This window comes from Danio rerio, chromosome 23 (genome assembly GCF_049306965.1).
Source record: "Danio rerio strain Tuebingen ecotype United States chromosome 23, GRCz12tu, whole genome shotgun sequence".
Lineage (NCBI taxonomy): Eukaryota > Metazoa > Chordata > Actinopteri > Cypriniformes > Danionidae > Danio > Danio rerio.
The window spans coordinates 22,009,320-22,027,500 of record NC_133198.1 but is presented as its reverse complement, the minus strand read 5'-3'; the positions used below and the strand labels follow the sequence as shown (position 1 = coordinate 22,027,500).

Below are 18,181 nucleotides of genomic sequence, written 5' to 3'. Positions count from 1 at the left end.
ACTTCCATTGCAAAAGACTCTCATTGACTTTACATGGGATCAAACTTTGTGAGCTCATAACTCTGCATCAGACTGTCCTACAGACTAATGATTGAGCTCATTTAACTCAGTCTAGCCAGCAGCCAATCACTGATGGCCTTTTAACCTTCCAGCCACACCCTAACAACCAGATACTGCACCCTAGCAACTGTCCCATAGACTGCCATTAAAGAGGTTCAGACTGATTTTGCCATGCTGCAGTGTGATAGAGACATGGGGGTTGTGTTTAACTGTTCATACTGGCAAGAAGCTTTGATACATCATCAGTCTAAGCTGTCAATCAACTCCATAGCAACAAAACAGACTAACCTAGCAACGATATAACAGCAGCTATATCTCAGCTTTAGAACATCGTAGAGAGGCGGGGGTTGGCTTGTTTGACTCATGCTCGCACTCTATCTATCTATCTATCTATCTATCTATCTATCTATCTATCTATCTATCTATCTATCTATCTATCTATCTTCTATCTATCTATCTATCTATCTATCTATCTATCTATCTATCTATCTATCTCTAACTATCTATCTATCTATCTATCTATCTATCTATCTATCTACCTCTATCTATCTATTTATCTATCTATCTATCTACATCTATCTATCTATCTATCTATCTATCTATCTATCTATGTATCTATCTCTATCTATCTATCTATCTATCTATCTATCTATCTATCTATCTATCTATCTATCTATCTATCTATCTATCTATCTATCTATCTATCTATTTATCTATCTATCTATCCATCATGCTAACAGCATGCTAAATCACGCTAGAATCATGCTAGTTACATGCTAATTCATGCTAGAATCATGCTAGTCACATGCTAATTCATGCTAGAATCATGCTAGTTACATGCTAATTCATGCTAGAATCATGCTAGTCACATGCTAATTCATGCTAGAATCATGCCAGTCACATGCTAATTCATACTAGAATCATTATAACAACATGCTAATTCATGCTAGAATCATGCTAGTCACATGCTAATTCATGCTAGAATCATGCTAACAACATGCTAATTCATGCTAGAATCATGCTAGTAACATGCTAATTCATGTTAGAATCATGCTAACAACATTCTAATTCGTGCTAGAATCATGCTAGTAGCATGCTAATTCATGTTAGAATCATGCTAACAACATGCTAATTCATGCTAGAATCATGCTAGTAACATGCTAATTCATGCTAGAATCATGCTAACAACATGCTAATTCATGCTAGAATCATGCTAGTCACATGCTAGAATCATGCTAGTCAAATGCTAATTCATGCTAGAATCGTGCTAACAACATGCTAATTCATGCTAGAATCATGCTAGTAACATGCTAATTCATGCTAGAATCATGCTAGTAACATAGTAATTCATGCTAGAATCATGCTAACAACATGATAATTCATGCTAGAATCATGCTAGTAACATGCTAATTCATGCTAGAATCATGCTAGTCAAATGCTAATTCATGCTAGAACCATGCTAACAACATGCTAATTCATGCTAGAATCATGCTAGTAACATGCTAATTCATGCTAGAATCATGCTAACAACATGCTAATTCATGCTAGAATCATGCTAACAACATGCTAATTCATGCTAGAATCATGCTAACAACATGTTAATTCATGCTAGAAACGTGCTAATTCATGCTAAAATCATGATAGTAACATGCTAATTCATAATGGAATCGTGCTAAAACATGCTAATTCATGCTAGAATCATGCTAACAACATGCTAATTCATGCTAAAATCATGCTAGTAACATGCTAATTCATGTTAATTCATTCTATCTTTTTATACTTTTTAAAACTGTTTAAACTAAATAAACTATTACCGTCAGGCTTTCACAAGCCAGCCTCAAAGTTTGTTCTCAAACTTTAAGAATCTAGTTATTCTATATTATTCTTCTTCTGAGACTAAAAATTAAACTCTATCTCGTCCTAGGCCATTCAAGCTATGACCATCAAACTTGGGTCAGACCTCCGAACTATTCTGACTCGAGTTGCTATATCCTTTCCGACTGATCCGACTTTCGGTTTCCCGAAAAACGTCCCGGGACCGTCGGAAAAATCCCATAGACGTAACATTGGATCAAACTTTGTGACCTCATAACTCCGCATCAGAATGTCACACAGACTTCTAACTGGGCTCATTTAACTCAGACTATCAAACTGCCAATGACTGATCACCTTTAAACTTTCTGGCCACGCCCTAGCAACCACTTTTGGACCCTAGAAACCGTCCCATAGACTTCCATTGCAAAAGACTCTCATTGACTTTACATGGGATCAAACTTTGTGAGCTCATAACTCTGCATCAGACTGTCCTACAGACTAATGGCTAGGCTCATTTAACTCAGTCTAGCCAGCAGCCAATCACCGATGGCCTTTTAACTTTCTAGCCACACCCTAACAACCAGATACTGCACCCTAGCAACTGTCCCATAGACTGCAATTAAAGAGGTTCAGACTGATATTGTCATGCTGCAGTGTGATAGAGACATGGGGGTTGTGTTTAACTGTTCATACTGGCAAGAAGCTTTTATACATCATCAGTCTAAGCTGTCAATCAACTCCATAGCAACAAAACAGACTAACCTAGCAACGATATAACAGCAGCTATATCTCAGCATCAGAACATCGTAGAGAGGCGGGGGTTGGCTTGTTTGACTCATGCTCTTACACCATCTATCTATCTATCTATCTATCTATCTATCTATCTATCTATCTATCTATCTATCTATCTATCTATCTATCTATCTATCTTTATCTACCTCTACCTATCTATCTATCTATCTATCTATCTATCTATCTATCTATCTATCTATCTATCTATCTATCTATCTATCTGTCTGTCTGTCTGTCTGTCTGTCTGTCTATCTATCTATCTGTCTCTATCTATCTATCAATCTATCAATCTATCTATCTATCTATCTATCTATCATCTATCTATCTATCTATCTATCTATCTATCTATCTATCTACCTCTACCTATCTATCTATCTATCTATCTATCTATCTATCTATCTATCTATCTATCATGCTAACAACATGCTAATTCATGCTAGAATCATGCTAGTTACATGCTAATTCATGCTAGAATCATGCTAGTCACATGCTAATTCATGCTAGAATCATGCTAGTCACATGCTAATTCATGCTAGAATCATGCTAACAACATGCTAATTCATGCTAGAATCATGCTAATTTATGCTAAAATCATGCTAGTAACATGCTAATCCATGCTAGAATCATGCTAACAACATGCTAATTCATGCTAGATTCATGCTAGTAACATGCTTATTCATGCTAGAATCATGCTAGTATCATGCTAATTCATGCTAGCATTGTGCTAACAACATGCTAATTCATGCTAGAATCATGCTAGTAACATGCTAATTCATGCTAGAATCATGCTAACAACATGCTAATTCATGCTAGAATCATGCTAGTAACATGCTAATTCATGCTATAATCATGCTAACAACATGCTAATTCATGCTAGAATCATGCTAAGAACATGCTAATTCATGCTAGAATCATGCTAACAACATGCTAATTCATGCTAGAATCATGCTAACAACATGCTAATTCATGCTAGAATCATGCTAGTGAAATGCTAATTCATGCTAGAATCATGCTAACAACATGCTAATTCATGCTAGAATCATGCTAGTAACATGCTAATTCATGCTAGAATCATGCTAGTAACATGCTAATTCATGCTAGAAGCATGCTAACAACATGCTAATTTATGCTAGAATCATGCTAGTAGCATGCTAATTCATGCTAGAATCTTGCTAGTAACATGCTAAATCATGCTAGAATCATGCTAACAACATGCTAATTCATGCTAGAATCATGCTAACAACATGCTAATTCATGCTAGAATCGTGCTAACAACATGCTAAATCATGCTAGAATCGTGCTAACAACATGCTAATTCATGTTAAAATCATGCTAACAACATGCTAATTATTGCTAAAATCATGCCAGTAACATGCTAATTCATGCTAAAATCATGCTAACAACATGCTAATTCATGCTAAAATCATGCTAGTAACATGCTAATTCATGCTAGAATCGTGCTAACAACATGCTAGAATCATGCTAACAACATACTAATTCATGCTAATAACATGCTAATTCATACTAAAATCATGCTAACAACATGCTAATTCATGCTAAAATCATGCCAGTAACATGCTAATTCATGCTAGAATCATGCTAACAACATGCTATTTCACGTTAAAATCATGCTAATAACATGCTAATCTATCTATCTATCTATCTATCTATCTATCTATCTATCTATCTATCTATCTATCTATCTATCTATCTATCTATCTATCTATCTATCTTTTCATACTTTTTAAAACTGTTTAAACTAAATAAACTATTACCGTCAGGCTTTCACAAGCCAGCCTCAAAGTTTGTTCTCAAACTTTAAGAATCTAGTTACGTTTTAGATCGCATCCGTGGAATCATGTAACGTTAAACATCTTGTAAAGTGGGTTTAACATTAACGTTAGCCAAATTTACAATTTGCAGACAACGACATCATTATCAAGAACTCGAATCGCTTGTTGTTGATTTAAAGTTAAGGTATTTTGATCTTACCTAACTTAATGTTCTGCATTGTGAACAGTCGAGAAGTCTGGACAGGAACGAGAACGGTTTTGATTTTCTTTATTAACCAAAACGTGAATGCAGCAAGGCCTCGACTGATTGGTCGCTTCCACGTGAAAATCGTGATGTCATTGGCTACACAATTAAATTATTAAAATAGTTTTAAATATAGTCAAAAACACGTACCAGCCTTGTATTACTTATATGAATCCATGTTTTATTACTAAATAAAAATAGAAAAAGCAAAAACGTTTATAAATAACATTGTTTATTACTAGTTTATGCAATAATGAGCAACATAGATTTAGACAATTTTCAACAGCAGTTATAAATCCAGAATAAAAAAAGCATGTTTTAGAACAAAACATTAAAGTAATATACTCTTTTTTTACAAAAATAAAATAAAGATTTAGTGGTACATTCAGCAAATGTCCTAATAGTCTTGTGATTTCCCACAGCTTTCAAGTTTATACAGAAATATGCATTAACAAATCACAACATTAAACATTGATGATAGTATACATACTACCCATACAGTAAACATACTTAGGCTTTAAAATCTGAAATTGGACTACAAGTAAGACTAAAAACATTACTTATGGGCACTTCACAGGAATCTGTTTCACAATATTATTTATGAAATAATTATTTGAGTTAATTCCTAGTTAAACATCTTGCTCAGCCTTTGACCAAGTTTACTGTCTAGGTCTTTTAACTTCGAGTTCACTTGTTTCAGAGCAGTGCGAGCTGAAGCAGAATCAGGTTGGAGTTCCAGAATTTTTCCAAAGGCCATGCGGGATTCCTCCAGTTCGCCAAGCTGCAGACACGCTTGCCCATGCCGGTACCATGCCTTTGTGCTCTTTGGGTTTAACTCTGTGGCCTTGATACTGCTGTCTTTGGATTTACCGAGCTGGCCTAACTTCAGTTGGCATAAAGAGAGATTGCAGTGAAGTTCTGCTTTTACAGTTTTGTACTCTTCATTTGGAATGGTGGAGTCATTTGGACTTTCTGCACCTTCGTCTTCATCCTCATCTTCATCTTCATTTTCCTCATCTTCTTTAAGCGTCTCGTCTACTAGTTTTCCTCTTGTCTGAACCTGTAAAGTTATTGCCAGTTTTACAGCTCTGCAGTAACAGTCTGCCGCACCCCAGATATCTCCTTTTCCAAACCGCAGACCACCTCTTTGTTTGTGAGACAGAACCCAAGCCCACTTCTCTTCAGCTGTCATCTGCCAAGACTCTTGCCCCGGGGTTAAAGAATGAAGCTCCAGTGTAAAGCAGTCGGTCTGAGACGATGCTTGCGATGTTGTATTTTTAGTTTGGGTACCATCAACATCACTGCAAGCTGCATTCCAGGCACTTACTGTGAACTGCAAATAAAAAAAATATGTAAATATATTAAACATGCCAGATTTACTGTTACAATACTATATATAAGAAAATGTTAGATTCAATAATTAATTCAAGTAATAGTGCAAGCAAAGTCAAAAATTTTCGGATTACCCAGGCCACTGAAAAGATAAACATTTTTTGGATTTTCCTCCATCACATGCATTTTTGTAGTGCCTGTTAAGTCAAATTCAAATTTGAGTGACAAGTAAGATAATAAATAATCAGTGAATTTGTAAAGTAAAGAAATTTAATGAAATTACTTTGTATGAAATGTAGATTTTGGACCATAAACAATGAGCTTAGATAAGTCCTTAAAATCTTAAATTCTCTTCAGCTGAGGCAAGAAAGTCTTACACATCTTGGATAACCTGGAGCTGAGTAAATAGTTTTTGAAGAAACTCTTGCATTATTCATCCAGTATTAGACTGTTTCCGTAATATCTATTTAATGGCTTTTTCTGTTTAATACAATAATGGCTTTACATTTTCTTTTAAAAGTAATTTTCATCAAATGGCTGCCCTACTTGATATGTAGGCTTTTATATCTATGGCCAATAAATCAAAAACAATCACTTTAAACTCATCTATCATTTTTAATATAATGGTTATTCATTCATTTTCTTTTCGGCTTAGTCCCTTTATTAATCTGGCGTCGCCACAGTGGAATGAATCAACTTATCTAGCATATCCAGCACAGTTTTACACAGCGGATGCCCTTCCGGCTGCATAATTGTCATTCATAATCAGAGGTGTGGACTCGAGTCATGTGACTTGGACTCGAGTCAGACTCGAGTCATGAATTTGATGACTTTAGACTCGACTTGACAAAATATAAAAAGACTTGCAACTCGACTTGGACTTGAACATAAATGACTTGGACTTTGACTAGGACTTGCCCCTATTGACTTGTAAAGACTTGCTGCTTCCCATGAAAAGCCCAACGATAAAAAAGTATGTTGACATGGACCGCTCTCTCTCTCTCTCCCCGTTTATGTGTGCGTGTGTGTGACAGCATGCGCGCGCGTGTGTGTGAGCATGCGCGCTTCCGGCATGACGTCCAATCGAAGCACGGTAGATTGTTTTGATTCGACAGTATCCAACGTGACTACTATGAGGCGCCGGAGTGGACAAAAGTCAAGCGAACGCAGAGAGAATTTGAATATGAACTTGAGATCCAGCCAATACTCGCGTGCCAATACTCGCTCTCTCGCTCTCTCTCTCTCTCTCTCTCTCTCTCTCTCTCTCTCTCTCACATACAACATACACCTCTCTCTCTCTCTCTCGTGCATTCAGTCTCTTTGCGTTCGCTTGACTTTTGTTTACGATGGCGTCTCATACCTTTAGTGCTTTTGCTCTCACGGGATCCTGTTAAACTGACCCTTCGCTAAGCCACGCCCAAAAACCGCCACCCACCAATCGCGGCTTACCAATCGTAGCTACGGGCAGAGGCTCTGTCAAGCTTTCGAGCGAGGGAAACAAGCCAAATCGTTGCGCAATTGGATTGTGAAAATCTGACAACCGCTATCCTAAAAGTTTGGACTGGGTGGTGGGATTTTTTCCCTTTTCAAAACCAAAGCCCAAGAAGAGAAATGCCAGCGTGGATCAAGCTGTGTGAGGGGCGGTAAAGGAGTTAAGCTAAGTTGGTTTTGTTTTCGATATTCACATTCAATGATAGGTGGCAATAACTCACACTCCTCTTATCCTAAACAGATCTAAACTGTGTTTCTTTTAAAAAAAAAAAAAAAAAAAAAAAACAAAGCAGGTTATGCTTCCCAGCGGTCTTTTTCTTTTTTTCCTCTCGATATTATGAGCCAGGGCTCGACAATAAGGACTGCCCGATGGCCCGGGGCCAGCGTGCGAGACACTCGGGCCAGTGTACAAAATGTTACTGGCTCGATCGGGCCAGCTGCTGCCTTTTTGCCTGCCAGATCGAGCCAGAGCTGCGTGCTGCGACTGTCTGTCAATTGTGTGCAAATACAATCTTACGGTGCTTTCACACATAGACGTTTGTTTCGGAATCTGTCTCGTTTCACCCGTTAGCGCGTTTTTTTAGCATATATCCAGCAGTTGCGCTCGCTTCCGCGCCAAATCAATCAGTCCAAGATCGCCTGAATGAGACCGGTCTCTGTCCTATTGAGCGTATCGATTGTAGCGAGAAAACAAAACAATGCAACGAACTAACCACCCAGGCTATATCACAGTGTATTATGATCGTGTAATAGCCATATATACGGCTATATGAAGAGAGAATGATGAGCAGGGCGAGATGTCATTCTTACCGGTAAATGCGAGTGAAAGCATGCTGAAATATTACCGAGAGCTGTTTGTCCAGCCTGATCTCGGTTTATCCGTCAGGAAAATTGACCGAAATTACTATCTGTTAATTTTTCCATATTTTATTCGTATAATATGTTGTATTAGGCCTGTTGTTTTGTTCATTTCCGCACTGACAGCTCGAAAGAAAGATTTACATTGATCTGATGCAGTCTCGGTTCATCTGCTATGTCTCTCTATAATTTAAGCCTAAAATACAGAATTATAGTCAACGTTTCTTTAATAGATTGATTAATTCAATTGATCGATTTCTACAAAACCTGACAATTGAAATGAGGCTCTGTATATATGAGAAAGTCTGACCTCGATTTGTATTCGGTGACGATGTCTGTGGGTTGTTAAAATTAAAGTGCACATTTTCACTTATAAAATATTCTATACACAATACACAAAAGTTTGGGGTCAGTGTGATTAAATATGTTAAAACAAGCTTCTTCTGCTCACCAGGGCTGCAATTATTTCATCATAAATACAAATTGTGAAATGTTGCACTATAAAATAACTGTTCAAAAGTAGTTTATCATTTAATTTATTCATTTATTCCAGTGATTTTAAAGATGAGATTTCAGTTTCATTACTCCAGTCACATGATCCTTCAGAAATCACTAATATTAATTATTATTATATTTATTAATGGTAATAGTTATAAAATCAATAATGTCTGGAATAATTATTTTATTTGAAACTAAATACAATAACAAAGCAGTTATTTAAAATTTTAATAAATATTTAACAATTACACCTTTTTTACATTTATAAATATAGCCTTGATGAACTGAATAGTTTTCCTTAAACATTTTAAAAATTACCGTAAATATATATACAGATTTATTAGCCCCCTTTTGTTTTTTGTTTTTTCTTTTTAAAATATTTCCTAAATGATGTTTAACAAAGCAAAGAAATGTTGATATTTTGTCTGATAATATTTTTTCCTCTGAACAAAATCTTATTTGTTTTATTTTGGCTAGAATAAAAAATTTTTTTTAACCATTTTAAGGTAAAATTTATTAGCCTCTTAAGCTAATTGTTTTTCAGACTGTCTACAGAACAAACCATCATTATACAATAACTTGCCTAATTACCCTAACCTGCCTAGTTAACCTAATTACCCTAGTTAAGCCTTTAAATTTCACTTTAAGCTGTATAGAAGTGTCTTGAAGAATATCTAGTAAAATATTATTTACTGTCATCATGGCAAAGATAAAATAAATCAGTTATTAGAGATGAGTTATTAAAACTATTATGTTTAGAAATGTGCTGAGAAAATCTGTTCTCTGTTAAATAGAAATTGGGGAAAAAAATAAACAGGGGTGCTAATAATTTAGGGGGACTAATAATTCTGAAATCAACTGTGTGTGTGTGTGTGTGTGTGTGTGTGTGTGTGTGTGTGTGTGCGTGTGTGTGTGTGTGTATACACACACACACGCACATTCAAATAGCGATTAACTTCTTTTTTTTTTTGGTGGGGCCAGTGAAAATTTGGGCTGGGCAAGTAAAAATCAGAACCACTGGCCCGATCGGGCCAGTAGAAAAAATCCTTAGCGTTGAACCCTGTGAGCACTGCTTAGTTTAAACCCTCGCTATTGTAACGCATATAAATACATACACTAATATTTGCTGGTAGGAAAAATCTATTTGTTCACTTCTGTTATTTATACTTTAATGTGCATTTCAATTTTTTTTCTTCCACTTAACTGCAAATTTGAATAAAAACTGGATAAAGAGCACACAAACATGCTGACAGTAATAGGTACTGTACACTGTTATGGGTCAATGATGCTAATATTCGGCACAAATCCATCAGTTTCTTAGGTTATTAGATTATTTTATAATTTCACCTCTCCTGCTGTGCGTGAACTATGCTGTTGAATGTTCAGCGTATGAGGTGGCTAGGCTAACCTTGCTTCAATTTTGATAAAATTAATTTCTAATCAGTTGCTATTATGTTGTGAATATACCCCTGTAATGTATACTGCAGTCCTCTTTTGTCTGGCTTTCTCAGATATCTCACCTGTTTGCCAAAAATGATTAATTAAATCCTTGGGAATGTCTGACACCAGCGCATACACACTGTAATAGATGTGCCAGGCATGAAGGCTTGACAGGCGTAGTAGCAACAGTAACTAAGGAGGGCGAGGCTTAGCGAAGGGTTATTCCAAGAATGTTGATATGGTTTCTTTCTTGCTTTACTATTTATTAACAATACACAAAAAACTAAAAGGTTAAGGTAAATTCTTTAATAAATTCTAGTGTTTTTGAGTATTATACTTGTTGTATACTTGTATTATACTTATGTTTTAGGCTAGTATTATTTACGACTTGTTAATTAATGCTTCATAATACAGTAGTATTACCAATAGTGAACAGATAAAATAATACAAAGTGTAGTTTTAACTACAGTAAAGTGTAGTGATTTGTAGTATAAAATACCCTATATTGTAAAATAATACAGCACTGGGTAATTTGTTTATATTACACTTGTGTTACCATAGCAACTATAGTATTACCACAACTGATCAATTGAAGTTCTTTACTGTAGTAGGCTACTGTTCAAAACACAGTACATGCCAATATACGTGTTCAGGGGCCCCGTGGCACAGCTTTCCTCAAAATGAAGAGGATGACATGGAAAATGTCCTCCACAATCTCATCAGTAAAGTGGAAGCCAGCAGACACTAGTTTACTTTATTTTAGCTGCCATGATAAAATGAGATTGATAGTGAGATTTATTTAAAGAGTGAATAGTACAGTAGGCTATAATACCTTATCAAGTGTTTCCTTATTTTTATCACAGTTACATTTCCGCTTGCATTAGTTTTTGTTTAAATGCTTTTAAAATAAAATGTATTCTTTACATCCAACATCTATTCCAGAGGTGCCTTATAGTGGTGTAAACCCCTTTACAAGGGGTGTTACCCCTGTGTAAACTCTAGCCACCCCTGTGGCCAACCCGATATGATTTTGCTGTTGACATTATTTATTTAAATCTACTTACATAAATGCAATACAATGCAATATTTCAATAAATAAATAGCAGCCACTAAATTATTGTGGATTGATTGGTGCCACTGACGTAGCTGGCCTCTTCTGGCCCCCCTTAAGCATATTTTCAGGGGGGCACCACTGGTCTATTCTCTGTCTTTAAGTGTTTGAAACTGAAAATATCTCATCATATAAAACAACCAAAAATGTTATGGTTTATTAGATTAAACATTTAATATGTAAGTCTATTTTAGTATTTTGGTTATTAAACATATATTTAATAATATATTAAATATATTGTATATTGTTATTAAACAGTGCAGCAATATGAATCATATCAAAAAGCATGAAAGGAAGAGGGAACACGACACAAATTGTGAGTTTGCATATAATCTCTGAGAGCGCTCAAGAAAATTTGTGTGTGAGCAGTGCATATTTGAGAGCGAGAGAAAATTTGAGAACTCGCAATCAGTTTTGTCCACAAACAGAGGAAATCCGTGCACGAGCATCACACAAGGTAGAGAGCAAAGCTCTTCAACGTTATGTGAAGAAAACAACTTTATTGTTTGTATGAAGTAGCCTACTTCATTAACAATATGTGCTACCATTTTACATTGCTGCTAGACAGATTTGCAACTCCATCTCTTTAGCACACACGAGATTCAATTGACAAAATTCCAATTTCACTCAATTTAACTTTGCAGCATATACAGGAGTTGGTCTACTGCTACCACATTGAGGTTATGTAATTTTGGTTAATCACAAGTTGATCACCGAAGACATAATATAGCACAACTAAACTTAATGAATTAGACAGCAGGAGACCTGCAATTTCTGTGTGATGTGAGGCAAAATAGAGTCTTTTTTTGGTGGAACTCGTTCTTGTGCATTATGCTGTGGAGACGAGACGCAGCACTGTTTAGCACTTTTTCAGAAAATTGCATTTGTATTTTTATATATCTAAGCAATGTTCTTTAATAAAAAAAGGTTTGTTTAATTAATACAGATCTTACAACCATACCTAATCTGTATATATTTTATTTTTCTGTTAAAAAGACTCGAAAAGACTCGAAAATCAAACTGCAGGACTTTGGACTTGACTTGAGACTTGTTGCCTTTGACTCGGGACTTGACTCGGGACTTGCCTGTCTTGACTCGGGACTTGACTCGGGACTTGAGGGCAATGAATTGAGACTTACTTGTGACTTGCCAAACAATGACTTGGTCCCACCTCTGTTCATAATACTTCATTTACCCCATATTGTTGTCCTTTTACAGGTGACATGGTAGCTAGTGCTGTCGCCTTACAGCAAGAAGGTCACTGGTTCGAGCTTTGGCTGGGTCAGTAGGCATTTCTGTTTGGATTTTGCATGTTCTCCCCTCGTTCGTGTGGGTTTCCTCCGGGTCCTCTGGTCTCCCCAACAAGTCCAAAGACATGCGGTACAGGTGAATTGAATAAGCAAAAATTGTCCGTAGTGTATGTGTGTGATGAGTGTATGGGTGTTTCCCAGAGATGGATTGCTGCTGGAAGGGCATTCGCTGCGTAAAACATATGCTGGATAAACTAACAGCTTTTAAAACAAGTAATGTTATGTTTTTTTATGTAAGACTGCTTTAAGAAAAGGAAAACATTACAATTCAGATACCAAAACTATGTACTAATACCATAAAATGAATGAAACAAATTAAAAATTATAAACATCCAATATATGACTATTTGTAGAGCTTAATATATTCACTGTCCCTATTGACTGTATTTTTACTGAAACCGTTTGTATGCTCTAATTGTTTTTTAATAATAATTTAATCATTTATTTTCTTTTCGGCTTAGTCTCTTTAATATGGGGTCACAACAGCGGAATGAACCGCCAACTTATCCAGCATATGATTTACGCAGCAGATGCCCTTTCAGCTGCAACCGATCACATACACACTTATTCATATACACGCACTACGGACAATTTTAGCTTACCCAATTCACCTGCACCGCATGTTTTTGGACTTGTGGGGGAAATCAGAGCACCCGGAGGAAATCCACAATGGGAGATCATGCAAACTCCACACAGAAATGCCAAATGAGCCAGCCGAGGCTTAAACCAGCGACCTTCTTGCTGTGAGGCGATTGTGCTACCCACTGCGCCACCGTGAGGCTCCTTTAATAATAACTTCATTTTTTATTTATTTTTATTAATTATTATTACTACCATTATTTTCTTTGTATTATCATAATTTTGTCATTTTTTATTGTTGTTTTATTTCGTGATTACTGAAAAATGTAAAACTTGTAAAAAAAAAAAAAAAAAAAATATATATATATATATATATATATATATATATATATATATATATATATATATACATACATACATACATACATACATACATACATACATACATACATACACACACACACACACACACACACACACACACACACACACACACACACACACACACACACACACACACACACACACACACACACACACACACACACACACACACACACACACACAGGCAATCAAAATTAGAGAACAATTTATAAACAATTCTGAAATAATGTCATCTTTACTACTCAACAGTTGAAGGAGTTTTTGTCCCGTCTATACCATGCAACCAGAACACCTTTTCCAAAAACTAACGCAAAATAAGGCCTTTCAACAAAAATTATTACTTTGCTGAAAACACAGATCAAAATTAGAGAACACTTTCAGATACCTCCCTCGATAGTTTCCTTGATTATCTGTCAACTCCTATTTAACCGGCAGCCTAACTTCCAGTTTCACTGACTCTGCAAGATGGTGGGCCATTCTAAAGTGACAAAAAGCCTCCGGCAGCAGATTGTCCCGATAAAGGCCAAAGGGATGACCCTATCAGCCATAGCAAGACTCCAAATCTGTGAATTCAAGAGTATTGAATTTTTACAACATCACAAATTTATTCAAGTCCCCAAGAAGGCTGGTCATACACAGAGGACAAATACAAGAGAGGACAGGATACTGTGGACGATCTTAATGGGCAGTCGTTTCTACACTGCAGCTGGAATTGCTCACCAGTTCAGTGCTGAACAGGGTAAAGATCTGTCTCATCATACAGTGTCTCGACGTTTAAGAGCATTTGGACTGAAAGCCCACTCTGCAGTGACTAAACCTCTCATTAGTAAAAAGAATCAAAAGGCCAGACTAAGCTTTGCTGAGGAGCATGTTGTGTGTACAGAGGTGAACTGGTCCAAAGTTCACTTCAGTGATGAAAGCAAGTTTATTTGGGTTCCAATGGAAACATTATGCTCGGCGACAAACTGGAGAAAAACTGAACCCAAAGTGTGTAAAGAAATCAGTGAAAAGTAAAGGAGTGTAATGGTTTGGGGCATGTTTTCTGCAGCAGGAGGTGTGCCTCTTAGGGCCTACTCACACTATGCCATCCGTACCGTGCCCAGGCCCGTTTCCCGGATCGTTTGAGAAGTGTGAGTGCGCTGAATCGGGCTCAAGCACGGTTCACTTGGCCGGCCCTAGCCTGGTTGGAAGAGGTGTGCCTGAGCGCGGATCACTTGGGCTTTGGCGCGGTACGCTTGTGTGTGAGTGCAAAACACGCCAAAGCCCGAAACTGAAAGCGATACGTGACTTTTAAGGGACTGGTTCATGTGGATTTATTAATCATTCTTACTGTTCAGTGATCGCAAACTGCCGTAGTTTATTAAAGACGCAAACCTCTCACTGCACGACAGCTGCGCGCCTTCAGCAGACCTCCTCATTCCAGCAGCACGAGGACTTTATGATTGTTTATGAGCGCCAAAAGTGGCGGATCTGTTCGGCGAAATATCTGACTGCGTGTCACCGCATCCCTAAGGACTGTTAGGCGAAGTATTTGACTGCATGTCACTGCATAACAAACGACTGAAAGGATATAACTAGAGAAATCTCCACTGTGCTACTGGGTGAGAGCGTATGGCAAGCCGTTTTAGCATTTAAACCTTGTTCTGACTATCCATAAATATATTTAGAGAGATCTCTAATTATATTTTGACTAGTCAAAATTATAATTCGAGTAGTCAGATTGGAGATATCTGCAAATATATTATGACTGACTAGTCATATTCCTCCATTGACTTCCATTAAAAAATATTTGCAGATATCTCTAAATAAGTTTTGACTATAGTCAAAATTTGTGACACAATTTGACTTGTCAAAATCCAATTCAAGATATCTACAACTGTAATTCGACTATTAGTAAATTAATTAGAGGTATCTTCAAGTATATTTGTAAATATCTCTAAATATGAATAATTAAAGATATCTCCAAATGTATTATGACTAGTAAAAACTCAGTTAGAGATATCTCTATTTACAATTGTGACTAGTCAAAACTCATTTAGAGATATCTGCAAATATTTTTCAATGGAACTCAATGGAGGAATATGACTAGTCATAATATATTTGCAGATATCTCCAATCTGATTTCGTACTAGTACAATTGTAATTGCAGATATCTCTAATTGTCATTCTGAGTAGTGGAATTATAATTATGACTAGTCAAAATATAATTAGAGATATCTCTAAATATATTTATGGAGTTAGAACAAAGATTTAAATGCTAAAAAGGCTTGCCATAGAGAGCGCTTCTGAACAGCGCAGCAGCGATGACGTAAGCGTGCCGAGGCACGATATGGTGTGAGCGCGGGCCCTCGGGGGAGACGGGAGGGGGGACAAGCGTGCTTTGGCCCGGTTCGAGGCAACTGTACCTAGTGTGAGTACGGCCTCATACAGCTACATGGCAGAGTGAATGCAAATGTTTATCAGAACTTTCTTTAACAATATACGATTCCTTCCCACCCAATAAGCCTGCAGTATTCATGCAGTACAACGCTCCATGTTACACAGCAAAATGGGTTAAGCAGTTCCTTGAAACTGAAAACATTGAAATAATGACATGGCCTGCCCAGAGTCCTGAACTCAACCAAATAGAGAACCTTTGGAAAATCCTTGGCGACAAATTTATAGCCAAGAAACCCACTACAGTCACCGAACTGTGGAGGAGACAGGAAGAAGAGTGGACCAAACTCACAGCAGAGCAGTGTGAGAGACTAGTGCTGCCCTGTGGCCGCAAATGTACTGAAGTCATTCAGAGCAGAGGCCTGTACACTTCAAACTAATTGCTGACTATTGTAACCTTCAGATAAGGTTGTTGTAATCTTTTTCCATGCTACAGTCATTGTTGTTCTCCAATTTTGATCAGTGTTTTTTCTGCAAAATAATGTTTTTTGTCGAAACGCCTTAGCTATTTTGTGGAAAATGTGTTCTGGTAGCATGGTAAAGATGGGACAAAAACTCCAACTGTTGAGCAGTGAAGATGAAATTATTTCAAAATGGTTCAATTGTTTATAAATTGTTCTCTAATTTTGATTGTGTGTGTGTATGTACATATATAACTATTCATTCAAAGTTGCTATGTGTACTACTTGTGACAATCCATCCAGTTCCAGTTGCAGATCCAATCAGTTGCAGATATGCATAACATAAAAGTTTAGGTATTCTGAATATGTGGTAAAACATGGCATTGCTGAAGATTCTTTCGGTGTGCTTTGCTCCCTGCAATTGTTTGAATGTTGGGCACAGCATCATGGGCAATGTGATTTGTCAGATTGAGGTAAAGTTGGTTTTATATTTTTACATTCATTCAGTGACAACTTTTGACATGCTCCCTATATTGTTTACTATGGTAGTTTGAACCGAAATCACATGTAAATATGACTTCAAATCAACATGAGCACTATTTAATTGACTGTGAACAATGTTGTGTTATAATAGTCGCTGTCTGCTAAAATGATTTCACTATTTCACTATGCAAAGAATACTTCTCAGAAATTATATTTTTGTGGAGAAAGTCTGAATGTGTGAATATAAAACCAACTTTACCTAAATATTTGTCAGCTTGAACTCTGCTTATTAACATGTTTAAATAATTCAACAGCTGAATTTAACATTGTGTCTTTAAATGATTATTACTCATTGCACAGGCACATTATTTATAATAAATGTAGAAATGTAATAACAATTGGTAGTCAGTTTTTATTTCACGGGGACTTTAACATCTAATACATTGTTAAACAATGTTCTAGTACGTCCATATTTTAGTAGTGTTCTTACCTCACACATCTCTCCAGCCCTTATGCCCTCCAAGCAGCCCTCAGTAATGTCACACTGGCCCTCGCCCATGCGCAACACCAGCCACTCATCTAGAGGAACCTGCAGCACAGACTCCTGCGAGCGGGGATATGAGGTAGTTTGCTCGCTACAGTTAACAACAGCTGTTGATTCTTGCTCTGGAGAAGATGTAGGCAGTGTGTTTTCCTCCGTGACAGTCTTTCTCCGCACCTTGACTTTACATAGAGAGCCCATCATAGGCGTGGTGTCTCCTCGACTTCTTTCTCCAAGCCGCTTTCGGCGCACCTCCCACAGACCACCGGGACACACCGAGATCCAGGTCTCAACGGGAACACGACCAGAGTCTTGGACTGTCGCCATGATAAAAGACCTGAGTTTTAAGGAACAAAAGAAACCAAAGCCCTTAAATCCAGACCATGATCCAGACTATATAGGTGGTGGCAATCATGAGACCTGTTAAGCACTGAGATAAAAAGTGTTTATTGAAATCTGGCGATTCAACAGCTTTAAAATGCATGAGTGTTAAAGCAGAAAACGTCTTTAATAACATATTACTGAACGCGTGTACCTACTTTAGTGTTCGTTGTTTCTATCAGTCTCTTCTTCCACAGTAAATTTCTCACAGTGGATTTGATCCATCGCCCCC

The 18,181-nt window shown here is 36.9% G+C and overlaps 1 protein-coding gene across 4 annotated transcripts; it reads right to left on the bottom strand.

The window, feature by feature from the left end:
* Window positions 1-4,919: 4,919 nt before the first annotated feature.
* On the bottom strand, window positions 4,920-18,156 carry fkbpl (FKBP prolyl isomerase like). Of its 4 annotated transcripts, none has more exons than XM_073938796.1 (4): window positions 18,108-18,156; window positions 17,746-17,998; window positions 17,518-17,631; window positions 4,920-6,037 (listed from the first exon to the last, which is right to left on the bottom strand). In XM_073938796.1, the coding sequence occupies exons 2-4, from the start codon at window positions 17,893-17,895 to the stop codon at window positions 5,330-5,332; spliced, it is 972 nt and encodes a 323-aa protein (XP_073794897.1). In that variant the 5' UTR covers window positions 17,896-17,998; window positions 18,108-18,156; the 3' UTR covers window positions 4,920-5,329. The 4 variants fall into 4 exon arrangements, with proteins under 4 accessions (XP_073794897.1, XP_073794896.1, XP_073794895.1 ...); XM_073938795.1 differs by having other exon boundaries at window positions 17,746-17,905; XM_073938794.1 differs by having other exon boundaries at window positions 17,518-17,998.
* Window positions 18,157-18,181: the final 25 nt, after the last annotated feature.